This window comes from Epinephelus fuscoguttatus, linkage group LG3 (assembly GCF_011397635.1).
Source record: "Epinephelus fuscoguttatus linkage group LG3, E.fuscoguttatus.final_Chr_v1".
Classification (NCBI taxonomy): domain Eukaryota; kingdom Metazoa; phylum Chordata; class Actinopteri; order Perciformes; family Serranidae; genus Epinephelus; species Epinephelus fuscoguttatus.
The window spans coordinates 14,654,269-14,677,784 of NC_064754.1; the positions used below are offsets into that span (position 1 = coordinate 14,654,269).

Genomic DNA, 23,516 nt, shown 5'->3' on the forward strand with positions numbered 1-23,516 from the left:
GGTGGTTTGTGAGGTCCCAGTGACCTTTGACCACAAAAATCTAATCGGTTCATCTTTGAATCAAAGTGGACGTTTGTGCCAAATTTGAGGAAATTCCTTCAAAGCGATCCTGAGGTATCACCTTCATGAGATTGGGACAGACGAATGAACGACCCGAAAACATAATGCAAAGTATATAAAATTTGAAATAATTCAGTCACACAGGACTGCTTGTCCTGTCAGGGGTTGTAGGGGAACCTATCCCAGCTGACACTGGGCGAGAGGCGGGGTACACCGTGGACAGGTCGCCAGACTATCACAGGGCTGACACGAAGAGACAGACAACCATTCAGACCATCTGTCCTGCGTGTCTTTGGACTGTGGGAGGAAGCTGGAGTACCCGCTGAAAACTCACACTGGGAGGAACATGCAAACTCCACACAGAGGGGTTTTCCCACCCCGGGTGTGAACCAGGAACCTTGCTGTGAGGTGACACCACTGTACCACCATGTCGCCCAAAAGAAGTTCTTCAACTTTTGATTTTGTAAGAAGAAAATTATTTTTGTTTTCTCACAACTTACATTAAATGCTTGCTCACATTACAAAAATGTATGAGGTGTGAATATGAATCTATTTTCATATGGGGTTTCGGCGCAAGGAGACTCTCTTATATGTTTCTCCGTTCATAATTTGTCTTCAAGGAGCCGGTTTTTTAAATTTGCAGACATTGTATGAGGATTTGCTATTCAGATGATTTGAAGATGGCAAACAAGCCTGCCTTGCTGGGAGACAGGATATTGGGATTATCAAAGGAGAGCCTGCACTTTTATCTGCTCATTGTACAAATATTGTCTCTGTAGTCTCATCTTTTATTCTTTGGGCGGAGAAAGAACAGAGGAGGAGGAGTAACCAGCTGACTTTCTCATGCGGCTTTGCTGACAGTTCGCCAGAGTTGTGGTTTCGCTCATTTGTATGGTTAGAAAAAGAACTGATTGACTGATACGGAGTGAGAACGAGAAAGAGGAAGAACTGTCCATTATAGGAGAGTGAAGTAGGGAAATGTGTGGGAGGAGGGAAATGTTAATGTAAATTTGTAATTAAACGCACACACACACACACAGCATGCTGACTAATCAAACAGTGCCAGACAGTTTGCTTGGACACTTACCGTCATCGCACTCCCACAACCTCTCAGCAAGGTGGCCTGCTGTTGGCAAAAGAGCAGCGATGATGATGATGAGTCATAAGGTTGTTAGTTAAAATCCTGGAAAATTCACACCTGTCAGGGCGTTGCACGAAACTCTGTTCTCAGTGTCTGGGACAAATGATGTCTGCTGTGACTGCAAACAGGGAATGCCACTGAGCCGGTTTTGAGTTGTCATGTTGCTCCCACAAAGATCAAAGAAATCTCTCGCTCGCACATTTGCAGGAGTGTTTGGCCACAGGAATCACGTAACTGAGGGCTCCTGGGAAAAGCAGGTAGTGACTTGTTGGGCAAATATCAGGAGGAGAGGTGGAGGCTTAGAGGTGGACACTGCCTACAAGAGGACGAAAACAAACAAGTCAGCCTCAGATTACGGGTTTAACACTGACCAGTCTTATGAGCTCCCTCATGTACCTGACCTCTGTGACTTTACATTCCTCTGCCTCTGTTCCCCCGTGAGGGTGGGTGCTTAGGAGTTCTTTGATCGTTCCATATCTGATCCCATGTTTTCTGTATAAGGATCATTTGACTGGAGGCATTTGACAGACAACAGACAACACTTTGATCCATTCTCTAACAGTTATAAAATAAATTCCATGCCAGAAGGTTTTTGTCCCAACATGATATCATGACGCAAGCCTCTTGTGTTTTGGATTAGAAGGTATTGTGGTTTAAATCCAAAACCACAGAAGGGATTACCTTCACATAAACTATACCAGACTATGTTGTAGGTGCTATGTTCAGCTAAAGTGGGTTTCGTGTGCCTCTGCTTGATATGTAAAGGATAGCAGTGGGTCTTAGGTATACCACATCACTCAACCTGCAACCAACAGGACTTATTTATACCTGTCAGGTTCTCATTATCTTTGCCTTTACTGAAAATAATCAACCATGGTACCCAAATTTCGCTCATAGTGAGAAACCAATGAGAAATAATCAGCCAACAATACTGTTTACGTCTACTCAAAGAACAGCTGGCCCTCTACTTTACTGTTTTGGTTCAGTCTCACAGGTCTCATGTCTCATCAGCTTAAAGTTTTAAGCTATCTGCTCATCATCAAATGGCAGACCAGTCTCGGAAGCCATCAGTTATCATCTAAAGCCTTTGTGGCCAGGGCTAGTATTTTGGGCTGATCCAGTGTGGCAAGCGGATATCCTGACCAAGACTTCCTCCTCCATGTGCCAGTCACTTTGGCCAATCTCTATAAACAGGTTTGAATGCAGTTGAATAAAAAAAAAGAAGCTAAAATAAAGCTTAATTGGCATCAGATAATAGCCGGTGGGTTCCAAGATTGCATTTTGGCAGATGTATTCTGCCTCTCCACACAGACTGTTTACCTGCCACTCAAACATGATTATTAAATACTCTTCGGACTACTGTTATGGAGATTAATGGCAGACAGACAAAATTAGTGACTGGCTCAGCATTGCCAGTATAAAGACTATATTAGGCTATATATATTTTTTCATGCCTTTAGACCTTTCTGAAATTTCAGCAGGGTATACAGTATATGACGGTATTTGTGTGCGGCACTACCTAATCCCCCAAAGCCTAAACAGTAACTTTGCTGCGTTCCACAAGCTCAATGTTCCGTCTTAAACGGGCACTGTGTAGGAATTTCTCCCATCTAGTGTTGAGATCGTATATTGCATTCAAACGGATAGCGCACTCTAATGCCTCACTGTTTCAAACGCATATTACAACAATGGTAGCTGCTGTGTACCAAAAAGCTATGATAACATTGATGAAACCATGTCATCCGATACTTCATGGAGTATTCATTCAGGCTCCTACACAGACACACGTGACGCGAGTTGACAAACCCCCTCCTCACCGTGCTGGCTGTGTTTACAATGTAGGACTGTTGGGGCGGGTGTAAATTGAAACAAACCAATCACATCTTGTCTTTTGACAACTGACCAGTGGCTCAACCTCACACACCTCATCCCTCTCCTCGCAACACTGCGGCGCTAACAGCACTAACAGCGCTAACAGCAGCTAACAGCTGTTAGCAGTGTTGTTAGCGGTGCTGGTCGCTTACAGCTGTTACCCGCTGTTAGCTGTGATTCTCCTGCAGCAGCTCTCTCCACCTGGGAAAGGCTACCCCAATGCTGACCCTCATTTTTTGAAACCGCTGGTTACGTTGCCTTTTTACTTTTTTTCAAATGCACCGGCACTTGTGACTAGCCCGCTTGCTGTTGCTTTTCGTCACTCTACCTGCAGGCGGAAACCGGAAACCGACAAGTGAAAACGCGAAAGGCGATTCCGTATTTCTCAAGTATGTCCCTGTGCGTACCTGTATTTTCAAGATGGCATACATGATGAGACACTGGTCACAATGTATATGTAAATGTGAAAGTATGCTGTTTTCCCCCACGTTCTTTCTCTACCATTGCTAGCCAGCTATTCACAGTCCTGTAACGTTATCCCCACCAATGGCAGAGGCCAGAAGAGACTGACCTCTAATGGTGCATGATGTGCACTGCATACAATACATCCTCAATACAGCATCTGTCTAGCAGTTTAATAAAAGATGTCTGTCTATGGTTTTGACGGTATTGAAAAACATACTGTTGGGAATTACAGGTGCTATATCGTCTAGGCAACTGGACTTGCTTGCATTTCTTGAAGAAGCTTCTTCAGTTCTGATCAGAACTAAAGAAGCCTCTTGGATGAGAGGCGAAACGTCTACAAGAAACACAAGCAAGTCCAGTTGCCTACGATATAGCATGATTACCATGACCTGGATGACTGAGAAACTTCACCGACATACCGTTGGGATATCTGAATACCCTGGTATACCATAATACTGTGATACCGCCCAAGTCTAACAAAGCCCACTTGAATAGTCATAAGATGTCCCTGGATTATGTTACACGCTAATTTGTATATTTGGGACATCATTACTAACTATTCAAACATATACAAGATTTTAAAAAGAAATGCCAAAATAAAGTCACGCTAAACTTGACTGACTTTGACTAGATTTATAATTAGCTATTTTTAAAGCTACCTTTTTATGAGGCCAGTTTTGACTGTGCAACTGATGTATCATGAGGATCCAAACATTGGAATAAACTCACTCTTGTAAACTCTGTGCTTTGAGAAAATTGAAGCTTACAGTAATTAGGCAGTTTGTTTAGGGCAAAAACAAAGGAAAAGTTCCCCAGACAAACACTGGGGACAAGTGATTGGTTGTTGGGTGTGCTCATTTGCGTTTCTGTGTGTGTGATGATTGGTTGACTGAAGGTGTCGCTGCTCTCCTCCACTCACTGAACACACTCACTTCAAAGAGCCACACTTTTCAAGAGAGAGGAATGAAGGTTTGCCCAAAAGAAGCAGCTAGAGTTATATTCGAGTATCCACATACTTTTGGCCGTGTACTGTATCATAACTTGAGATTTTTGCATTACAACCAAAGGCAGACCTCACTGTCCCATCAACTAGAGCTGTTCATCACTTGTGCTTGAGCCACACAGTAACTTTAAAAACACATTCCAAGAATCAACAGGCCCATCCTCATTTTCCCTCCGACACTATCAGAACCAGAAGGTGCACATTTTAACCAAGAACTTTCCCTTCGCTCTGTCAAACCCTCCACACCTCTGATTTTAATGCTGATCATACCAGCAGCGAATTATATGGTTGCCGTCTGAAAACACTACCAGACACACATCATTCCATACATTTCAAAGTTTATAGACTCAAAGACAAACGTGACAAACAGAAGAAAGAAATTCCTTTGAGGGTATTTTACAACTGTACAATAAAGGGAACCGAAGGGAACGGCTTCATGCTTCTGACACATTTGCATGAAACAAACAGACAGTTCCTTCTGACTGCCTGGGAAAGATTGTTGAAAATTAAACCACACAGAATTCATTAGATAACAGTGTGTCATTATCCCACGCTGGCTCTTGTGCAATAACGAGGGACCACAGGAAGGCGCAACAAATGAAACTAAGTTTGCTTTAAAGGATAAACTAATTTTTAACACATTTCATGCTAACAAAAGGTTGATGTTAATGTTTAACACCTCAGGACCTTAGGTGGTTAACATCATATTCAGCCCGTTCAATATTAGCATTATGATAAAAATGGAGTACTGTGACAAGGGCTGAAAAACTATTATCCTCGTCATAATTTGTTTGACATTTGAAAGCACCTCGGGGTGACACCATACTTGCTTCTCACAAAATAATTACAATAGGAGTGCCACACTTAGCTGCCTTTCAGTATGATGTATGACAAGGATGGGCAAATATTTCAAACAGCTCAACAAGTTAGGGCCGGTAAGGAGAGGGCACCGCCTATATCCACAAAAAATTGCATTGATCAACCACCCAAACCCGACCCGCAAACTGCCAACTTTAATCATAATAGTGGAACAAGTGTCAGGACTGAGGACTGAGACAAGAACAGAGTGCCGAAGCGTGAGTGTGTACGTGAGCGACTGATTGAGACAGGGGAAGAGAAGGTGGACTACAGACCTTTTTCACAGCGGACATTTTTACATGTCATAACAGGAAAAAACAGGTGTCTCCAAGAACATTAATGAGAGCTGCATTCCACTTTGGGGAGGCCCTGGTATTGTCCGTGCTGTCACTGGAATAGCTTACTGGGACAGTTAATGGAAATGAGCCATTGTTAATATGGGGTGCCGTTTGTAAAGTGTCTCACACTGAAAATAACATCAACATTTTGCCACATTTAGCTTCAAACAATGTTTAAAAAAGTATTGTGAATTTTTTAACGTCGCCTTTTACCACATTTACAGCAATATTTATTAACTTAGAAATATATTAAATAGTTAAATCTAAATATTAAATGTGGCACCTAAATGTTAAATGTTAAATCTAAATAGTAAATCTAAATCTAAATCTAAATGTGGCACCTAAATGTTAAATGTTAAGGCAAGGCAAGGCAAGGCAAGTTTATTTGTAGAGCACAATTCGTACACAAAGTAATTCAAAGTGCTTTACAGAACAAGAGAATGCATTAAAATCACAATACAAAATAAAAACATAAATAATCATTATAAAATGAACTTTAAAAGAGAAGAGTGCAGATAAGATCCTTTCAGTCATATGCACAGTGAAATAGAGCTGTTTTGAGCCTAGATTTGAACATTGTCAGAGTAGAGGCCTGTCTCACATCTTCAGAAAGACTGTTCCAGATTTTAGCTGCATAAAACTGGAATCCTGATTCCCCATGTTTAGTCCTGACTCTGGGCACCAGCAGGAGGCCGGTCCCTGAGGTCCTCAGAGTCCGAGATGGTTCATATGGCACTAACATGTCAGAGGTGTACTTTGGTGCTAGGCCGTGGAGAGACTTGTACACAAGCAGAGCTGCTTTAAAGTCTATTCTCTGAGCCACAGGAAGCCAGTGTAGAGACCTGAGCACAGGACTAATGTGCTCGTACTTCCTGGTTCTGGTCAGGACCCAAGCAGCAGCATTCTGGATGTACTGCAGCTGTCTTACAGCCCGTTTGGAGAGGCCAGTGAGCAGGCCGTTACAGTAGTCTAACCTTCTAGAGACAAATGCATGGATAAGTCTCTCCAAGTCAGGTTTAGACACTATACCATTGATTTTGGCAATGTTTTTTAGATGGTAAAAAGCTGCTGATGTTATTGATTTGATGTGGCTGTTAAAGTTCAAGTCTGAGTCCATTATTACCCTGAGATTTCTACCCTGAGATTTCTAACCTGATTTGTAGGTTTTAGAGAGAGAGACTGGAGGTGACTGCTGACACTTTCTCTTTGTTTCTGTGGACCAAATCGATGACTTCAGTCTTGTCTGAATTTAGCTGGAGAAAGTTGTTTTGCATCCACACACTGACCTGTTGGATGCAGTGACAGAGTAAATCCACTGGTCCATATTCACCTGCTGTCAGTGAGACATAGATCTGAGTGTCGTCTGCATAACTGTGGTAGGACACATTATTACTTTGTATTAACTGGCCTAAAGGCAGCATGTAGAGATTGAACAGAAGGGGTCCCAGGATTGACCCATGGGGCACCCCACAGGTCAAGGCCATGTGGTCTGAGACACAGTTACCAATTTCAACAAAGTACTTCCTGTCTTCTAGATAGGACTTCAACCAATTTAGGGCAGTGCCAGAGATGCCCACCCAGTCCTCTAGTCTCTGTGAAAGGATCTCATGATCGACAGTGTCAAAAGCAGCACTCAGATCTAGCAGGACTAAAACTGAGACTTTGCCTGCGTCAGTGTTCAGGCGGATGTCATTTGTCACCTTAATAAGAGCGGTCTCAGTGCTGTGATGGGGTCTAAAACCTGACTGGAAAACATCAAAGGAGCTGTTCATTAGGACAAAGTCAGTAAGCTGTTGGTAAACAACTTTCTCAAGGACTTTGCCTAAAAACAGCAGATTTGAAATGGGCCGGTAGTTGTTCAGTACTGTGGCATCAAGACTGCTCTTCTTTAGGAGAGGCTTTATGACTGCAGTTTTCAAGGCCTTTGGGAATGTTCCAGATTGTAGTGACATGTTAACTATGTGAGCGAGTGGTGGTAACAAACTGCTCAGCACAGACTTTAGAAATCTAGTGGGTAACACATCGAGGCATGTATGTGGTGTGGCTGTAGATATAGCACTAGGGGAGAATATTGTCTCACAGGGCCCCAGCTTGATATTACCTTTATCATGGCTGTAAGTCCTGGGACAGCAGAGGCCCTGTGCATCCTGGCTCTTAGGGATACCAGCTCTGGGGGTAGGCAGGGGAGGACGAGCAGGGGGAAGTTTGGGTGATGGACCAGATGAAAACCAAGGGGGAGGAGCTGGGGGAGCTTTCGTTTGTGAAGCAGGAGAGTTGAAGCTCCTGTGTGACTTGAGGGGCACAGTTTTATACAGGGAAGAGTTTAGCATAGTTGGTGATAGAAGTCTTGACCTTGCTATATTAGGGGTGATGGGAACCATCTTAATCCCTGATTTGATCAGGCTTTCAAGATGGTTGGGAAGGCCCATGGGGGAAGGTGGGGATGAAAAGGAGAGGGAGAGGGACAAGTCTCTAGAAGGGGTAGATGTGGCAGGGCTGGTCTGTGGGTAGAGGAGGTGATGGGGGTGCTGCCGGGTCTGAAACTTCTGCTGGGGCCATCACAGACGAGTCCAAGGCCTGTGATGAGAGCCCAGGGGAGGTGAAACCGATGGCGGGCCTGAAACCTTCGCTGGGGGCGGTGGAGGCTGTTGTGGTGCAGCTGGTGCTGAAACACTGGCTCAGTCTCTGGCTTCTGTGACAGAGGTGTTTCTCTTGTTCCTCTTTTCTCTCACTGGTCACTCAGGACCCTGTCCCGGCTTATTCTGATGCCTCAGAGCGTGGAGGAGGTGTTCCTTCAGCACTCTCCTCCCACCTCTGCACAGGTGTGGGCCCTTTCCCTTGAACAGATCCTCTCGTTTCCAGAACAGATAAAAGTTCTCAATGTAGTGCAATCCTCTGTGCACGCACTCTTTGGACAGCCATGTGTTCAGCTGAAGCAGCCGGCTGAACTTGTTTATCTTCCTGTCTATGTTTGGAAGAGGTCCACTAATGAATGCCTTGACCTCCACTTTATCAAGCTCCTTGAAGAAGTTAGTGAAATCCCTTTTCAAGACTTCAGTCTGTTCCTTTCTGATGTCCACTGCACCCACGTGCACGATCAGCTGTTTGACTCCTCGATGTGTAGACAAAACTTTTGGGAGGAGTGTTGTTATCTCAGAGACAGTGGCACTGGGACAGCAGCATTTTTGAATTCTTCCGTGGTTTATGCCACTGATAGCACTGTCTCCTATCAGCACCGTATCTCTGACCTTGACGTTTGGTCCAGATTGCCTGTCTGCCTGCTGTCTTTTGCCGACTTTATAGCTCCAGTTTCGTGAAGATAATCCATTTTCTCTTTGATCGTTAGAAACATTAAATTCAGTCTCTGACAGTGGCAAAAATCTGTTTGTAAGCTGTATTTTGGGTGATGTTACGTAGGTATTAACATTGTCTCTCATCACTTTGTGCTGCTTTGGCTTAGCACCAAGTTCTCTCCAGGATGAGGCATTTTGGTCTTTACAGAGTTTTGGAAAAGACACAGTATCACTCAGGTTTAAGATGAAAGTAGCAGGTTTTTCACCCTTTTTACTGAAAGTAACTGTGGGCTTCTTACCACCGGATGTCACTGGGAGCGTCTTGTGAAGTCCTTTTTCAGATTCTAAAGCAAAAATCCGTGCTTGTAGCTCATTAATTTCTTGTTGATATCTCCAACAGCGTTCACAGAAGGAATTTGTTTGGTTTCTTCCCCCGGACATGCTGCTGGCTCGTCAGATTGGTTAAAAATATAAAAATGTTCTTCACAGTCTTGGTTTACTTAAAATAATTCATAAAATGATGGATATAGAGATTTTCCAGGATTTGTAGAGATTAAAAAGCAGAGTAAAGAAGGAAGCAGGCTGGAGCAAGCAAGAAAGCATCTGCCTAAATATTAAATCTAAATCTAAATCTAAATCTAAATGTTAAATCTAAATCTAAATCTAAATGTTAAATCTAAATGTTAAATCTAAATATTAAATATAAATATAAATGTTAAATCTAAATGCTAAATATAAATATAAATATAAATGTTAAATCTAAATGCTAAATATAAATATAAATATAAATGCTAAATATAAATCTAAATGTTAAATGTTAAATCTAAATGTTCTGGGTGAAACTAAATATTTAGCTAATATGCAAATTCCAAAGTAGAAGTAGAAGTACCAAAATAAAAGCTCGAGATGGTCAGACTGTGTTTACTTATCGGGGGAAATGAACACTTGAACATACATTAGCATGATAATAACTACCTAAAATAACAAGAAACATGTTTGGAGAAATTTTATTTGAAGTGTACTTTGAATTATTAGTGTCCCTTCGGAGGGATTAACAACCTAAGCTAAGCTAACAACCGTTAGCTCTTAGCCCCATTAGCGGTGTCTGTAATGACTCATTAACTCTTAAACGGTCCGTGAAAAAAATATTTTTTTCCAGCGGATGTCTTAGTTACAACATGATTGAGCTAGCAAAGCAGTTTTGTGTTGCGATGTGTGGTATTTATTCAATTTTGGGAAATCACGATGTCTAGAAAGCATCAGTGGCTGCAGCAGCAAAGCTATCAGGACGTCATCTGTTAAAAGCCTCCCGTTGTCTGATACAACATGAAACTACTCCAGTTAGCTCAATCAGGTTGTAACTAAGACATTAGCTAACAGCTAATAATTCGTTAATTCGTTATTTGATTCTATAAACACAGTCTGACCATCTCGAGCTTTTATTTTGGTACTTCCGGTGACCGGCAGTGTAAATTTGCATATTAGCTAAATATTTAGTTTCACCCAGAACATTTAGATTTAACATTTAACATTTATATTTATATTTAGTATTTAGCATTTAGATTTAACATTTAGATTTAGATTTAGCATTTGGATTTAACATTTAACATTGGTCAATGACTGACTGCCATTAGCGATAGGCACCACTTGTGGTTATGTCTGGTAAGGTGATAAGTTAAAATGAGAAGAGGCACGTCTTTGTTTAGTTTAACCTCTGCGATAACCTGACGACAAGATGAAGGCAAATTATTGTGATTATCATGTCATTAGTAAGGCATTCTGGGACAGCAGGGTGGTGTAGAGGGATACAGAGACCTGTAACAACACAAGGGCACAGAAGTTCATTAAACTTGCCACTTTGTTCATAATGAGTCGACTCCCCTCTAAGTAAGGGCTGGGTATCACTGTATATTGTAAAAAATCATTACCAATATCAGTTCCTTTCAGGTGACAGCAATACAGACAGAGTACTTTATTTTATACTTATTTCTTTATACCTTTTTGATACCCATCATGTGATTGGAAGAATTCCATTATCTACTTGATTTACTTTCCAGTGTTTTCTTTGGCATCTCAGCACAAAACTGAACTGCCAACTCATGCTCCACTTCACAACTCCAAAGACTGTCGGTTGAAGCTGCACCAACAGTGTGCCAACCACATGTACCATGACCAATGAAAGAACCCAAGCGGATTGGCTGCGAGCAAAACTACACAAATAGTCTTTTTTTCTCAATCTGGGTACAAAAAAAAGGTCAACTGCAGGTACAGTTTGACTGGATAAGTTTCAAATTCAGATATTGCTGAACTTTCTGTTGTGAAGGAGAAAAGGATTCACTTTAGACTCTCCCTGACTGATGGCTAGAAATTTTCGCACAACTCCATGATGTTACGTTATAGCCTATTTCAGTGTCTCTCTGACCTCATTTCAGCTTAGTAGCATCCATTTTGAGGGACAAACGCACGACTCCAGGTTAATTTAAAAACAAACATAACGGACAGAAATACTGTCCATCTGTTTTCTCTTGGTTTTGGGATAGATCAGTGTAGCCAGGCCCCTGATAAAGTGATTTGTTAGATTTATCAAGTGTTACCTTTTGATATCAGCCTCCAAATAACCATAATAAATACACTGATATATTAGCATGTCTAAAAGGTAATATTTCTCAAAATTAGCATTTATTTGACATAGTCCTGACCACCTGCTGAAGTCCAAAAAATCCTTTTAACTCTGATTTGGATTTCACCTGCTTAATGCTCTTATTCACCAGCTAGACTTTGTCTGCTATTTGGTCCTAGGCAGGTGGGTTTTGAGTAGGTTTATAAGAGAGTTTCTTTGGGGGGAAACAACTGATTGCTGTGTCTGCAAATGGCACTGATAACAGCAGTGACTGTAAATAAAAACAGTAAAGCTTCTGCATTAAAACCAAAACAATGAGCCGAAAGTCACTAAAACGCTCCGCAGAGCTGAGGGGAAAAACAGCTGTGTGATAATTCTCTGTGGGTTTGTTACTACAAAACAACCTCTTCCACTTTACACAGTAATTTGAACCATTGTTAATATGAACATATTGCAGCATATAGCAGCTTTAGGCTCCTGTGTTTGAGCCTAGTTTCAGCTCCTGTGTTAGTCTCTCCATAGTCTAATATTTCCTGCCATTTTGACCTTGGTTTGATCTCCTTTGTCAGTGTAACCGTAGTTTAAACCTCTGTGTTGTTAGGCAAATGTCAGTACATAAAAACAGCTTATCATAAGCCTTTTATATTTGCCCCAGGGGGCATTTACATGTCAGCATGATTATCAGTTCTTTAGAAATGCCTACAGAGAAATATAGCTCAACACTGTTATTAGTTAAATTGTCTCAGAAGAGGTTAACTGGAGGTGTCCTAAATTTCTATTAAACTGTAAGCAAATTAAAGGGTAGCTCAAAACAACCTAACAGCTTAGGAACACCTGATTAAAGCACGGCACCCGCTCATCCACCCATTAACTTCAGTGTGACACCTGTCAGTCTCATGTAACTGATCCATTTCACATGGTCCGCACTGGTAATTACAAACAATTTAAATGATATATAGACATATTTTTGTAAGTGTCTGAGAACAAACATGCTTCATGGGAACTGGAGCCTCTTCAGTTTCAGAGTGATTATTCAAATTTAAAACAAGGCCGCTTGACAGCAGCTATGGAAAAAAATAATACGCTCTAAATTACCTTGATGATCCAGGAGTGTACCACTATTGCTGCCAAGATAAATTTCTACCTGCACTGCAAAACAGATTTTGCACAGTAGAGCATTACAAGCATGGCAGCAGACAGAGAGGGAAGGATTCCTAAACATGACTGTAATATCAAAACACTGTTGTAGTCAAGATCCTAATACAACATCCCAGTCATGTGCGTCTGCCAACGCTGGATCAGACAGCACGCTGTGTTTTTGTGACTAGCCTCTGCAGAGCACCTGTTGCAAATCGAGGTCACTTGAATTAAAAAATGCTGACAGACTGGCCAACACAGACCTGCCAGGATATCATCAAAACACAACATGGCATGAAATGATCGTTATCTGAAGGAAACTGCAGGCCTCTGTCTGTGTGAGAGGGGATTGTGAAAGAAGAGTTTGGTCACAAATATGCATTTTAAGTCTCATCAGGACTTTACATTTTTATTATCATAATTATACATGTCACCCAGGGGAGACGCCTGCCAAGCTGCATACCAACACAGACCACTGTTTATGATTGACAAATAATGAAAGCGGTTGTTATTTAGCAAATCATTGCTGTGTTTCCAGCTGCTTTTTGCTTTAGGTGTTTTGTAGCAACTTGTCGCTGTTTTTCCAGTGGGGATATTGACGTGAAAAGGTGGTTTTAATTATTTTTTTAACAGAAACATCACTGCATTTGCTGCCGGGATAGTGGCAAGCCAAGGCAAGGCAAGGCAAGTTTATTTGTATAGCACAATTCAACACAAGGTAATTCAAAGTGCTTTACAGAGACATCAAAAGCAACAGGACACAATTTAAAACAATAAAAACAGTCGATTAAAAAGGGAAATAGAAATTGAGAATGATTGTGATAATACAGTAACATAAAATAAAAACAGGCTCAATACATTGATCAGTCAGGATAAGAAAAGAAGTAGAATAATAAAAGGCATAAATCAGCATTGTGTAGTTCAAAAGTACGGGCAGTAGAATACAGCAGGTAAGTATTTAATCTAAGAGTACGCTTCAGTAAACAATAGTGTTTTTAGCCCTGATTTAAAGGAGCTGACAGTTTGAGCAGACCTCAGATCTATGGGAAGTTTGTTCCACAGGTTAGGAGCATAATAACTGAATGCTGCCTCACCTTGCTTGGTTCTTGTTCTTGGAACACACAACAAACCTGTTCCAGATGACCTAAGGGGTCTGGATGCTTCGTAGGGAACCAGTAGATCAAGCATGTATTTTGGTCCGAGACCATTTAGGGCTTTGTAGACCAGCAGTAAGATTTTAAAATCTATTCTTTGACTCACAGGAAGCCAGTGTAGCGATTTAATGACCGGTGTAATATGGTCCAGTTTCCTGGTGTTTGTAAGGACTATGGCGGCAGCGTTCTGAATCACCTGCAGCTGTCTGATTAATTTTTTGTTAAGGCCTGTAAATAAGCCATTGCAATAATCCAACCTACTAAAAATGAATGCATGAATAAGTTTTTCCATGTCTTGTTTAGACAGAAACCCCTTAATTCTAGCTATATTTTTCAGGTGGTAATATGCAGATTTAGTAATAAACTTTAAATGGCTGTTGAAGTTCAGGTCTGAGTCAATAATAACACCAAGATTTCTGGCTTGATTTGTAGCTGTTAATGATATAGAGCCAAGGTGGGCGCTGATCTTTGCCCTTTCATTTCTAGGGCCAAAAATTAATACCTCTGTTTTTTCTGGATTTAGCTGGAGAAAATTCTGGCACATCCAGTCATTGATTTGATGAATACAGTTACTCAATGAGAGTAAGGGACTATAGTCGTGTGATGACACTGAGATATAGAGTTGTGTGTCATCGGCATACGTATGATAGGAGATGTTGTGATGTTCCATAATATGGGCTATGGGTAGCATATAGATGTTGAATAGAAGTGGTCCGAGAATGGACCCTTGAGGAACCCCACATGTGATTGTAGTTCGCTCAGATTCATGGTTACCAATTAACACAAAAAAGTCCCTATCTTGTAAGTAAGATTTGAACCATTGTAGCACAGCGCCGGTGAGTCCCACCCACTTTTCCAATCTGCTAAGTAGTATATTATGATCAACTGTATCAAATGCAGCACTGAGATCTAGTAATACCAGGACAGAGGATTTGCATGCATCATTATTCTGATGAATATCATTTAAGACTTTGATAAGTACAGTCTCAGTACTGTGATGTGGCCGAAATCCAGACTGAAATGTGTTAAAAAGATTGTTTTGCATCATAATGGCATGAAAAGTGGTTGTTTTTTACAGAGACATTGTTGCTTTTCCAGCTGAGATTGTACACCCAAAGCTGGGTATTTTAAGCAACAAAACCACATGTTAGCTATAGTATTGTTGAAAAAAGTTTTAACTTATCTGCGACATAATAATGTAGAGATGTAACGTACTCTTGATTTACAGAAACATACAATGCCAAATTCATTTTCTGGTGATTGGGGTGTCATTACAAGACAAATAAGAAATACTGTACACACAAGTAATTGCAAGTGTATGAAAAAATAGATTTGCTTTCAGTAAAGACCATCTTAAAAACCCATTGTACACAAGGTTGACGGTTTGATCACGACTTCTCTATTCTGACTGTTGAAGTATCCTTAAGCAAGGCACTGAACCCCAAATTGTGTGTCACTGTGTATGAATGTTTGACTGTGTAGCAGGTGGCAGCTTGTACAGTAGCCACCCTTGTGTGAATGTGGCTCTGTAGTGTGACAGCACTTTCCATTTACCTCCTCTGGAGTTTATAGAAATCCATGTGCAAGCATGAACCTTATGAGGTCAAGTTGCTGATCCTATGTTTGACATCCGACTATGCTGGAGACATAAAACTGAAAGTCAACAAAAGTGCTTAACAGCTTACGCAACAGCAGCAGCAGCACCCTGAGGCAACAACACTGAAACAAATAAGTTGTCAATTAACTGTGCGATCTTTGGGAATTGTGCCAATGCCTTATAAGATCATATCAGTTTAATTAAAGTAACCTCAAAAACAAAATGGCTCCACAAAAAGTTTACAAGCACCTTGACAGCATTGTGTCATGTAGTGTCAATAGTTTTACATGCAAGTGTGGGAGAATATTTACAACAGGTTTAGAGAAGTATCACTGCTGGAAAGATGCATAAAACCTGTCTGTCTGTGTGGTAAATACTTTTGAATAGGTGCAATATGACCATGTGGCAACATCTGCGGCTGAAAAGTGAAGCCAACACAGAAGTGCCAAAAATTGCAGTTCCTTGAATGGCCACTTGAGGCTGGCTCCAGAAGCAAGTCAATCCCCATAGACCCCCATGTTAAAATAGCCAATTTTACAGCAGAAATAAAGCCTAGCTGAAGCCTAAAGCCTTTACAGCCTGGTTCAAAAAGCGGTTTTGGCCTTTGTAACTAATTTCAACATTCATGCCATTCATCAACAGGGGATGAATTTTTATATAAGTGACCTGTTTACCTTTTATTAAGGTTCAAAGTTACGCATAATAAAGGGTGGGCCACTTTGAGTGACAAGGCTGACGAGGCCCCAGGTAGTGCTCAAGCATCTGCCCTTTCGTCCTCTGTCGAGATAAGTGCCCCTTTTGCAAGACATGTTTTTTAATTGTTTTTTTATTATTATCATTTTTATTATAATTACTGATAAAACATCTCAATACAGCTAGTCTAATTTAGGCAATAACCCACAATTAAGCTTTACAACAAGTAAGCTGGCCTGGCGTAAAACCACACTGTCTTCCTCTAACTCTCTGATAGATTTGAGTTCACCAACTGCCTGGTGTGAGTGGACCAAAATGCAGAAGTGCTTTTTCACTTCCACGCATCTTTTCAATCTAAATTCAAATTGAAGATTATGTCCCACGTTTGATAATTAATTTAAACAAAAGTTACATGCAGTTTGGGGCTGTGCTGTGTACAGTGCGCAGAGGAGGAGAGGAGGAGTTCAGAGCTGTTCTCTGTGATTCTTCATGAATATTCAAAGTTTATTTAGAAGATATTTATATGGATTAGTGCCTGACTGCCTGAGGAGAGGAGAGGAGAGGAGAGGAGAGCAGAGGAGAGGAGAGGACAACATATTTTGCAACAGAGCATTGCCTGCTTTGTAGTGTAAAGGGTAGATTGGTTGGTTTATTATTTTTATCATTCAGAGAACAGTGCTTTTTCAATTCTGTAGTGTTCTTGTTGCCTGTTATAAATAAATGACAAACATATAGAGTGAATGTGTATGTGTAGCAGCTGCAGGGTGTGTATTGTATAGATATGTAAGCCAGACAGACATTTTCCATGCTCATTACTGTGCGCAAATGTACTGTATGTACTTAGGCCTATAGCCAATAGCTAGCCTCACTAACGAGACTCGAGACTAGCCATCTCTATTGAGTTTGGGCAAATTTTAAGAAAAGACGCTGGGCTGTAAACATATGATGTACATATAGGTGACGAGATGTTTAAACATTTTTTTTATTCAGTGTATAGGCTACACATTTATAATACAATTGAAAATTAAAATGTTAAAAAATAATTTTCATTTTCATATAATTTTTGTCAAAGCCACAGGGAGCCACTGGAGAAGGGCTAAAGAGCCATGTAGCTCCTAAGCCGCAGGTTGCCTGCCCCTGAGTTAGGTTATGAGCTAGGAGATGTGGGTGCTGGCAAGTTGGAGAGACATTTACCACGATTAATTCACACATACGACCCATATTGTTATGATATAAAGCTGGGTGAAAATCAGCAAAGTGTCCCTTTAAATGTGTGAGTGTACATAAGGCTCTGGCAGCCTGCTACATAAGGAGCCAATGAATCACCATAGCAGCCCCAGCCCAGAGAGGCGGTCAGTGTGAAAGGACTGTAGCCAAGTGTGGTGTGCATAGATCAACACTCCCCCACATACGCCCCCTGGTTGTGGCAGATAGATGTGCCTGTGCACCTGAGTTCAGTAAAGCCTCCACTACGATGAGCAGTGTATGGATTCTTTTTTTTTTTTCAGTCAAAATACAAAAGTACAATCAGGAAATTGACACATAGTCCTATTATTTAGGTTTTGAGTCGGTTTTTGTGAGACAATTTTTTGGGTGAGGCCACTTCATCTAGGTTGTCGAGCAAATTAGCCAGACTGCCCCCGAAAGGAATATTAATCTTTTGTTTCCGCCTGAGATTAAGTGTATCAGACAGGCTTAATTCAACCTGACAGGCTGAATGAAAAATGCCTCACACGCCTATGTGCCCTAACAGTCGTTAAACATCGGGAAGTACACCTGAATGCCTCCACCACGCCCTGTGTGGTCACACCTGTGATGATGGGGGCGAGCAGCATCATTCCACCTACCTGTTCGGCCGCTCCCACCTCCACCGGAGAGCCTATAAAGTCCATCCTGCAGGCTGCCTCTCATCACCAGCTCCTCCACCACTCCTGGGCTTTGACACGTTTTGACTTTGACAAGTTTTCAACCCTACACGCGAGCCAGAACAGAAGTCACCATGAACGCATCTCGCTATTCGTTTTCCAGCTCGTCCTTGACCTCCACGCCCATACTGACAGGCTCCAGGCGGGGCACGAGCGTCTATGCCGGCGCAGGTGGGAAAAATGTCAGGATATCCTACCCCACCAACAGCCTTGGCGGTGGCTTTGACCTGGCAGGGGCGCTCGGGGGTGGCGGAGGTGCCGGGGGCAGCATCGGCATTTCAGGCAGCGAGAAAGTGACCATGCAGAACCTCAATGACCGCCTGGCCGCTTACCTGGAGAAGGTGCGCTCCCTGGAGTCTGCCAATGCCAAGCTGGAGCGTCAGATCCGGGAGTGGTATGAGAAGCAGACCCCCGACGTCCGGGACTACAGCAAGTATGAGGCCATCATCGAGGACCTGCGCAGAAAGGTGAGTCTTTAATTGTATAACCTCAAATTTGTCTGTAAAAATAATGTTTATCTATAAATATTTAATGCTTTTCACCCTGTCCCCAAACGTATCTACACCCATTGTTGTAATTAATATGTAATGTATTGATTCCCCTAGACTAATATTCAATAATTACAAAATAAAAATGTTTTTATCTTTTATTTCCATAAAGAGTCACCACTCATTTACCATATGCTGATTCACTATTGAACTAAGGGCTCAAGGACAGAGGGATGTTAAATGCTGTAAAGCCCTCTGAGGCAAATTGGGATTTATGATATTTGGCTTTATATATAAAATCAAATAGAAGTATAATTCATGATATATGTAATACATGATATGTGTATGTGCATGTGTGAGTTAATGTCAGAAAGACGAGAGCGCTGGAGTTTAAAACCAACGTTTGTCTTTCTTTCTTTTTGTTTGTTTGTTTTACACCTACACGCACCTCCAAGACTTTTAAAACTTGGAGTGCAAGTCAGGCATAAAGAAAACTATTAGAAACAAAGCCCTTGTGGCCCACATCCACATTCTAGATAATAAAGCACTGACACACCTTCGTGTGTTGTATTATAGCGGGTTAAAAAACTCCTGACAATGCCTCTCTTCTTTTCTTTCTCTTTAGATCAGCGCTGCCACACAGGACAACGCCAGGCTGATGCTGCAGATCGACAATGCCAGACTGGCAGCAGAGGACTTCAGAATCAAGTGAGTGTAAAGTTACGTCAGAAGTTATCGGCCCTGTGTGGAAAAAAACAAACTGTATTTATAATGCCACAAGTCTGAAACCTGACAGATGTAGTAACTTGACATCCTGTTTGGTCCATAGTTCCAGGCTATGTGGACTTATTGTCACAGGGGTGTAACGGTCAACAGTGCAATAAAACTGGTGTAACTGGTTTTGGTGGAGCTCCACTTTGTATTTTTTTTGTTGGTGGTAACACCAATTAAGCGGGTGCAGCAACATGAACCACCGTGCCTTTTTTTTTTCTTGACAGGTTTGAGAATGAGCTGGCCGTGCGCATGTCAGTGGAGACGGACATTGCTGGACTGCGCAAGGTTCTGGATGAACTGACAATGGCCCGCTCTGACCTGGAGATGCAGGTGGAGGGCCTGAAGGAGGAGCTGGTCTACCTGAAGAAGAACCATGCAGAGGTGAGAGGTCTGCTGTTGAGGAGTAGCACCACACTGTGTCAGTGAGCTCAGGCGACTGGTCCTCTGCACTTTACAATAAAACATCAATCTTGTTTAGTCTCTTAACATGATCAGGAAGTAAATATGACACATCTGTTCCTCTCATAGTTTCTGGAAAGTCTCACGGGCATGGCTCCAGGCAGCAGAGCGTGAAAAGAATCTTAAAATACTTTTTCATGAGACAGTTAGAGAAGTATTTGCTAAATGCCTCCGAGTGTTGTCTTTAGCTTGTACAAACAACAATTAATGCAGAACTTGTTGAACTGTCTGCTGTGTGCCTTCAGGTTGTGTACCTAAATTAGGTGCTGCTGCTGGCCCCAGGGTGCTGCCAGAAACAATGACCTAGATGTTTATCGATGCTGAAAAAGCTGATCATGAAAGAATACATCAAATAAGAGAAATGTTGTACCGATATGTTCATGAAAGTGAGCCAGTGTGCTTAACACCTGCCTCTGCTCTCCATTTAAAGTTTGCTAACACTTGCTAACTTAAGCCAGCATGAACCTCACGTGGGTTTTATCTTTGACCCACCTGACTTTTGACTCTCTTGTGCCGCCTGTAGGAGATGGCGGCCCTTCGTGGCCAAGTTACTGCCAGCTCTGTGAAAGTGGAGGTGGATGCCAAGCCTCAGGCAGATATGTCCGAGGTCCTGGATACGCTCAGACAGCAGTACGAGGGCATTGCTGAGAAGAACCGCCGTGATATGGAGTCCTGGTACAAGGTCAAGGTAAGGGGAACTAGATGATACACTTTCTCATCTCATGTCTGTATGCAACTAAAAATGTGGCCTAAATATAAAGTGATTTGCCATATAGCCGTAATGATGTTTTGACAATTTTCATCTGTCTTCCAGTTTGAGGAGCTGAACAAGCAGGTGGCTTCCAGCACTGAGAGCCTCCAGACCTCCCAAACTGAGATCAACGATCTCAAGAGAACCCTGCAGTCCCTGCAGATTGAGCTGCAGTCCCAGCTCAGCCTGGTAATTCAGATCCCATATGCACATATGCATCTGTCATCTTGATTTGTACGACACACCATAGTAACGTATTTTACAACATGTTTTAGATAGACTAGTGCAGGACTGGCGAGTTGTTTTGTAGACTGATGTGGAAGTTAGCATTGCCCTTGTTCCCATGACAAAAAAATGATTTGGATTTTTCCATTAGGTTTTGAATATTTCAGGAAATGAGCTCTGTGGCAAACAAAGGTTAATGATGCTTACATGTCTTGTTCAGCAAGATCGACCCAAATTAACACATCTTTTATGGCCTTTTGAAGCGTAAATGCAGTCGCCAGAGGTAAAAAGTTAACGCTAGGCTATAAACGATCAACAGTACAGTCACATGACTTCAACGTTGCCACTACAACTAGGCTGTAAAGCCACGTTCAGCGTGATGACACTCTGATCTGTTGTTAGCGACCGTTTTATTAAAGACACATAAAAGCTTTAATACTCACAGACCTTATTTCAGGCATCTAATTAAAGATTCATATAAAAAACTCACTGACTTTGAGACAAAGGAACTGGAAGTACAGAAATGCTAACTAATTTCCGCATTTTACGATTTATTCCTGCAGCACTCTACACACCCCATAAATACTCAGTAAGTCAGTAAACCTGTCAGTCACTGTCTTTAATGACTTCCTCACTCTTTTTTTTTTTTTTTTTTTTTTACACCTGAGGCAACTTAAGTGGAAAGAGGAGTTAGAAAACAAGCAGTAAGTGCTCAGCAAACTCATGTGTCTGCCTTTGTTTTCTCTCCCCTGCAGAAAGCTGCCTTGGAGGGCCAGCTTGGAGAGACAGAGTCCCGCTACAGCCTGCAGCTGAGCCAGCTCCAGGCCATGGTCAATGCCCTGGAGGAGGAGCTCAAACAGGTGAGGGCTGACATCGAGAGGCAGTCCACCGACTACCAGGTGCTGCTCGATATCAAGACCAGGCTGGAGATGGAGATCGCAGAGTACAGACGACTGCTGGATGGAGAAGATGTGAAGTAAGGGGATGTTTTTTTTTTTAATTTGATGTTTGTCACAATGAGTCCAGCTTGACGTATGATACATGTTGGGAAACACTCTACTCATGTTCACACTGGGAGTTGAATGAGAAGATTGATATCGCTCTCATTTAAGTCTCGGAAAGAAAGCGAATAAGCCTCGTCCCCAAAATGTCTCTTTATTAATTTGTCACTTCTGTCTGTCTTCTAGTAAATCTGTTGTCACCACCATAGTCAAGGAAGAAGTCAAACGTAAGTTTACATCGCTGCTGTATTTCGTTTTTAGCTCTTTACTTGTAAAAATAAACATGCTACAGACTGAACCTTTTTTTTTTTTTCCATCTGCAGCTAAACCAGTCATAACCCAGAGGACGAAAGTGGTGGTTGAGGAGATCATTGATGGAAGAGTGGTGTCCCGCACGGAGGATGTGGGCACAGAGATCATCAAGAGCTAGACAGACTGCATCCCAACGGATCTGGGTCAAATGATAAATTAAGTAGGGAAGAAATTGGCTTCGAGAGGCCAAAACTAACCAGGAAAATGTGTTGTTATTTCACCCAGGTCTGAAATCCAGCAACATATTTCTCCCCCCAGATATTTTCTGCAGTGTTGATATTTTTATTTACAGTCAGAATATGTGTAAAATAAGCAAACCAATGTGTTAAAATGTTGGAGCACTGGATTATAAACTGTGCCTTTGTTTTATATCACTGAAAACTGTGCAGACTGTCATCTAACCTCCCGAAATACCAAATTCACTCAGTAGTAGGCAGTGTCAGCCCCCGAAAAGAAATACACATGTAGAAGTGAGACCATTTCTTCTAAATGATAATAATATCTCATTTTGTATTATTTTTATGAGGCAGAATGATAATCTAAACATAGTTGTGCATTTTGGGTCATGTGAAATACTGTTGTTTAATTAAATGTTTGGAATTAGACCACTGTCAGGTTGATTTCCAGTTTCTGTGATGTCTTTGAATTAAACCACACTTCCCATAAATCTTATGTAGATCTGTATGAAAGGGATCTTTCCATCTTTGAGTGTTTTCCTGAAGAGAATAAACATCTGCCCTCCACTTGTTTCTCCCTTTGCATAAATATATGAAAGCTATACAGAGGCTATTGTGTGCAACTTCACTTCACAAAGTTGCATATTGTTTTTTTTTTAGAAGCTAACGAATAGCTAATGAAATGGTTCCTTTTGTGTGGCTGCACGACTACTGTTATTTTACCACTCGAAGAGTATTTGCTTTGTCTGCTTACCTTTTTCCTTTGTGCAAGCAAACATTTCTAAAAGCCTTCACTGAGAAAGCTACTTTCACCATTAAGACATTTCTATGTAATCCTCCCTTCGACACTGTTTAGTGATTCGTCGGCTTTGCTGTGATGGCTCGTTTCCCTTGAGGGTGTTTACAGTCGGATCTGTTTAATTTATGACCTCAACTGACTCTAGTAACTTTTGAGACTCAAAACAAATAACCTGCATGTGTCCTCTTACAAAAGAAAAGTTAAATACATAAGGGACACAACACTTGACAGCAGGCTCATCCCTATGTTCCCAAGGTGCTGTGTTCCTACACTCTATAGCACATAATGAGAACCTGAAAAAGATGTTCACCTGGAACAGGTCTTTGTCTGCATATAGTTGCTCTTTCTGTCAGGAGGGCACTGAAAAATGCATTG

General features: G+C 41.6%; 2 protein-coding genes across 3 annotated transcripts in view; one reads left to right on the top strand and one right to left on the bottom strand.

The window, feature by feature from the left end:
* krt222 (keratin 222) overlaps window positions 1-18,203 on the bottom strand; it is a 49,098-nt gene extending 30,895 nt beyond the window's left edge. Inside the window, exon 1 of the mRNA XM_049571790.1 lies at window positions 18,079-18,203. The gene's annotated coding sequence lies outside the window, so the exon portion shown is untranslated. The remainder of the gene's footprint in view (window positions 1-18,078) is intronic.
* Window positions 18,204-18,211: 8 nt separating this feature from the next.
* Window positions 18,212-22,909, top strand: LOC125885937 (keratin, type I cytoskeletal 13-like). Of its 2 annotated transcripts, XM_049571795.1 has the most exons (8): window positions 18,212-18,623; window positions 19,270-19,352; window positions 19,643-19,799; window positions 20,401-20,565; window positions 20,692-20,817; window positions 21,609-21,829; window positions 22,041-22,081; window positions 22,178-22,909. In XM_049571795.1, exons 1-8 carry the CDS (start codon window positions 18,231-18,233, stop codon window positions 22,282-22,284), a joined length of 1,293 nt encoding a protein of 430 aa, XP_049427752.1. In that variant the 5' UTR covers window positions 18,212-18,230; the 3' UTR covers window positions 22,285-22,909. The 2 variants fall into 2 exon arrangements, with proteins under 2 accessions (XP_049427752.1, XP_049427753.1); XM_049571796.1 differs by lacking the exons at window positions 22,041-22,081; window positions 22,178-22,909 and having other exon boundaries at window positions 21,609-21,833.
* The last annotated feature ends 607 nt before the right edge of the window (window positions 22,910-23,516 follow it).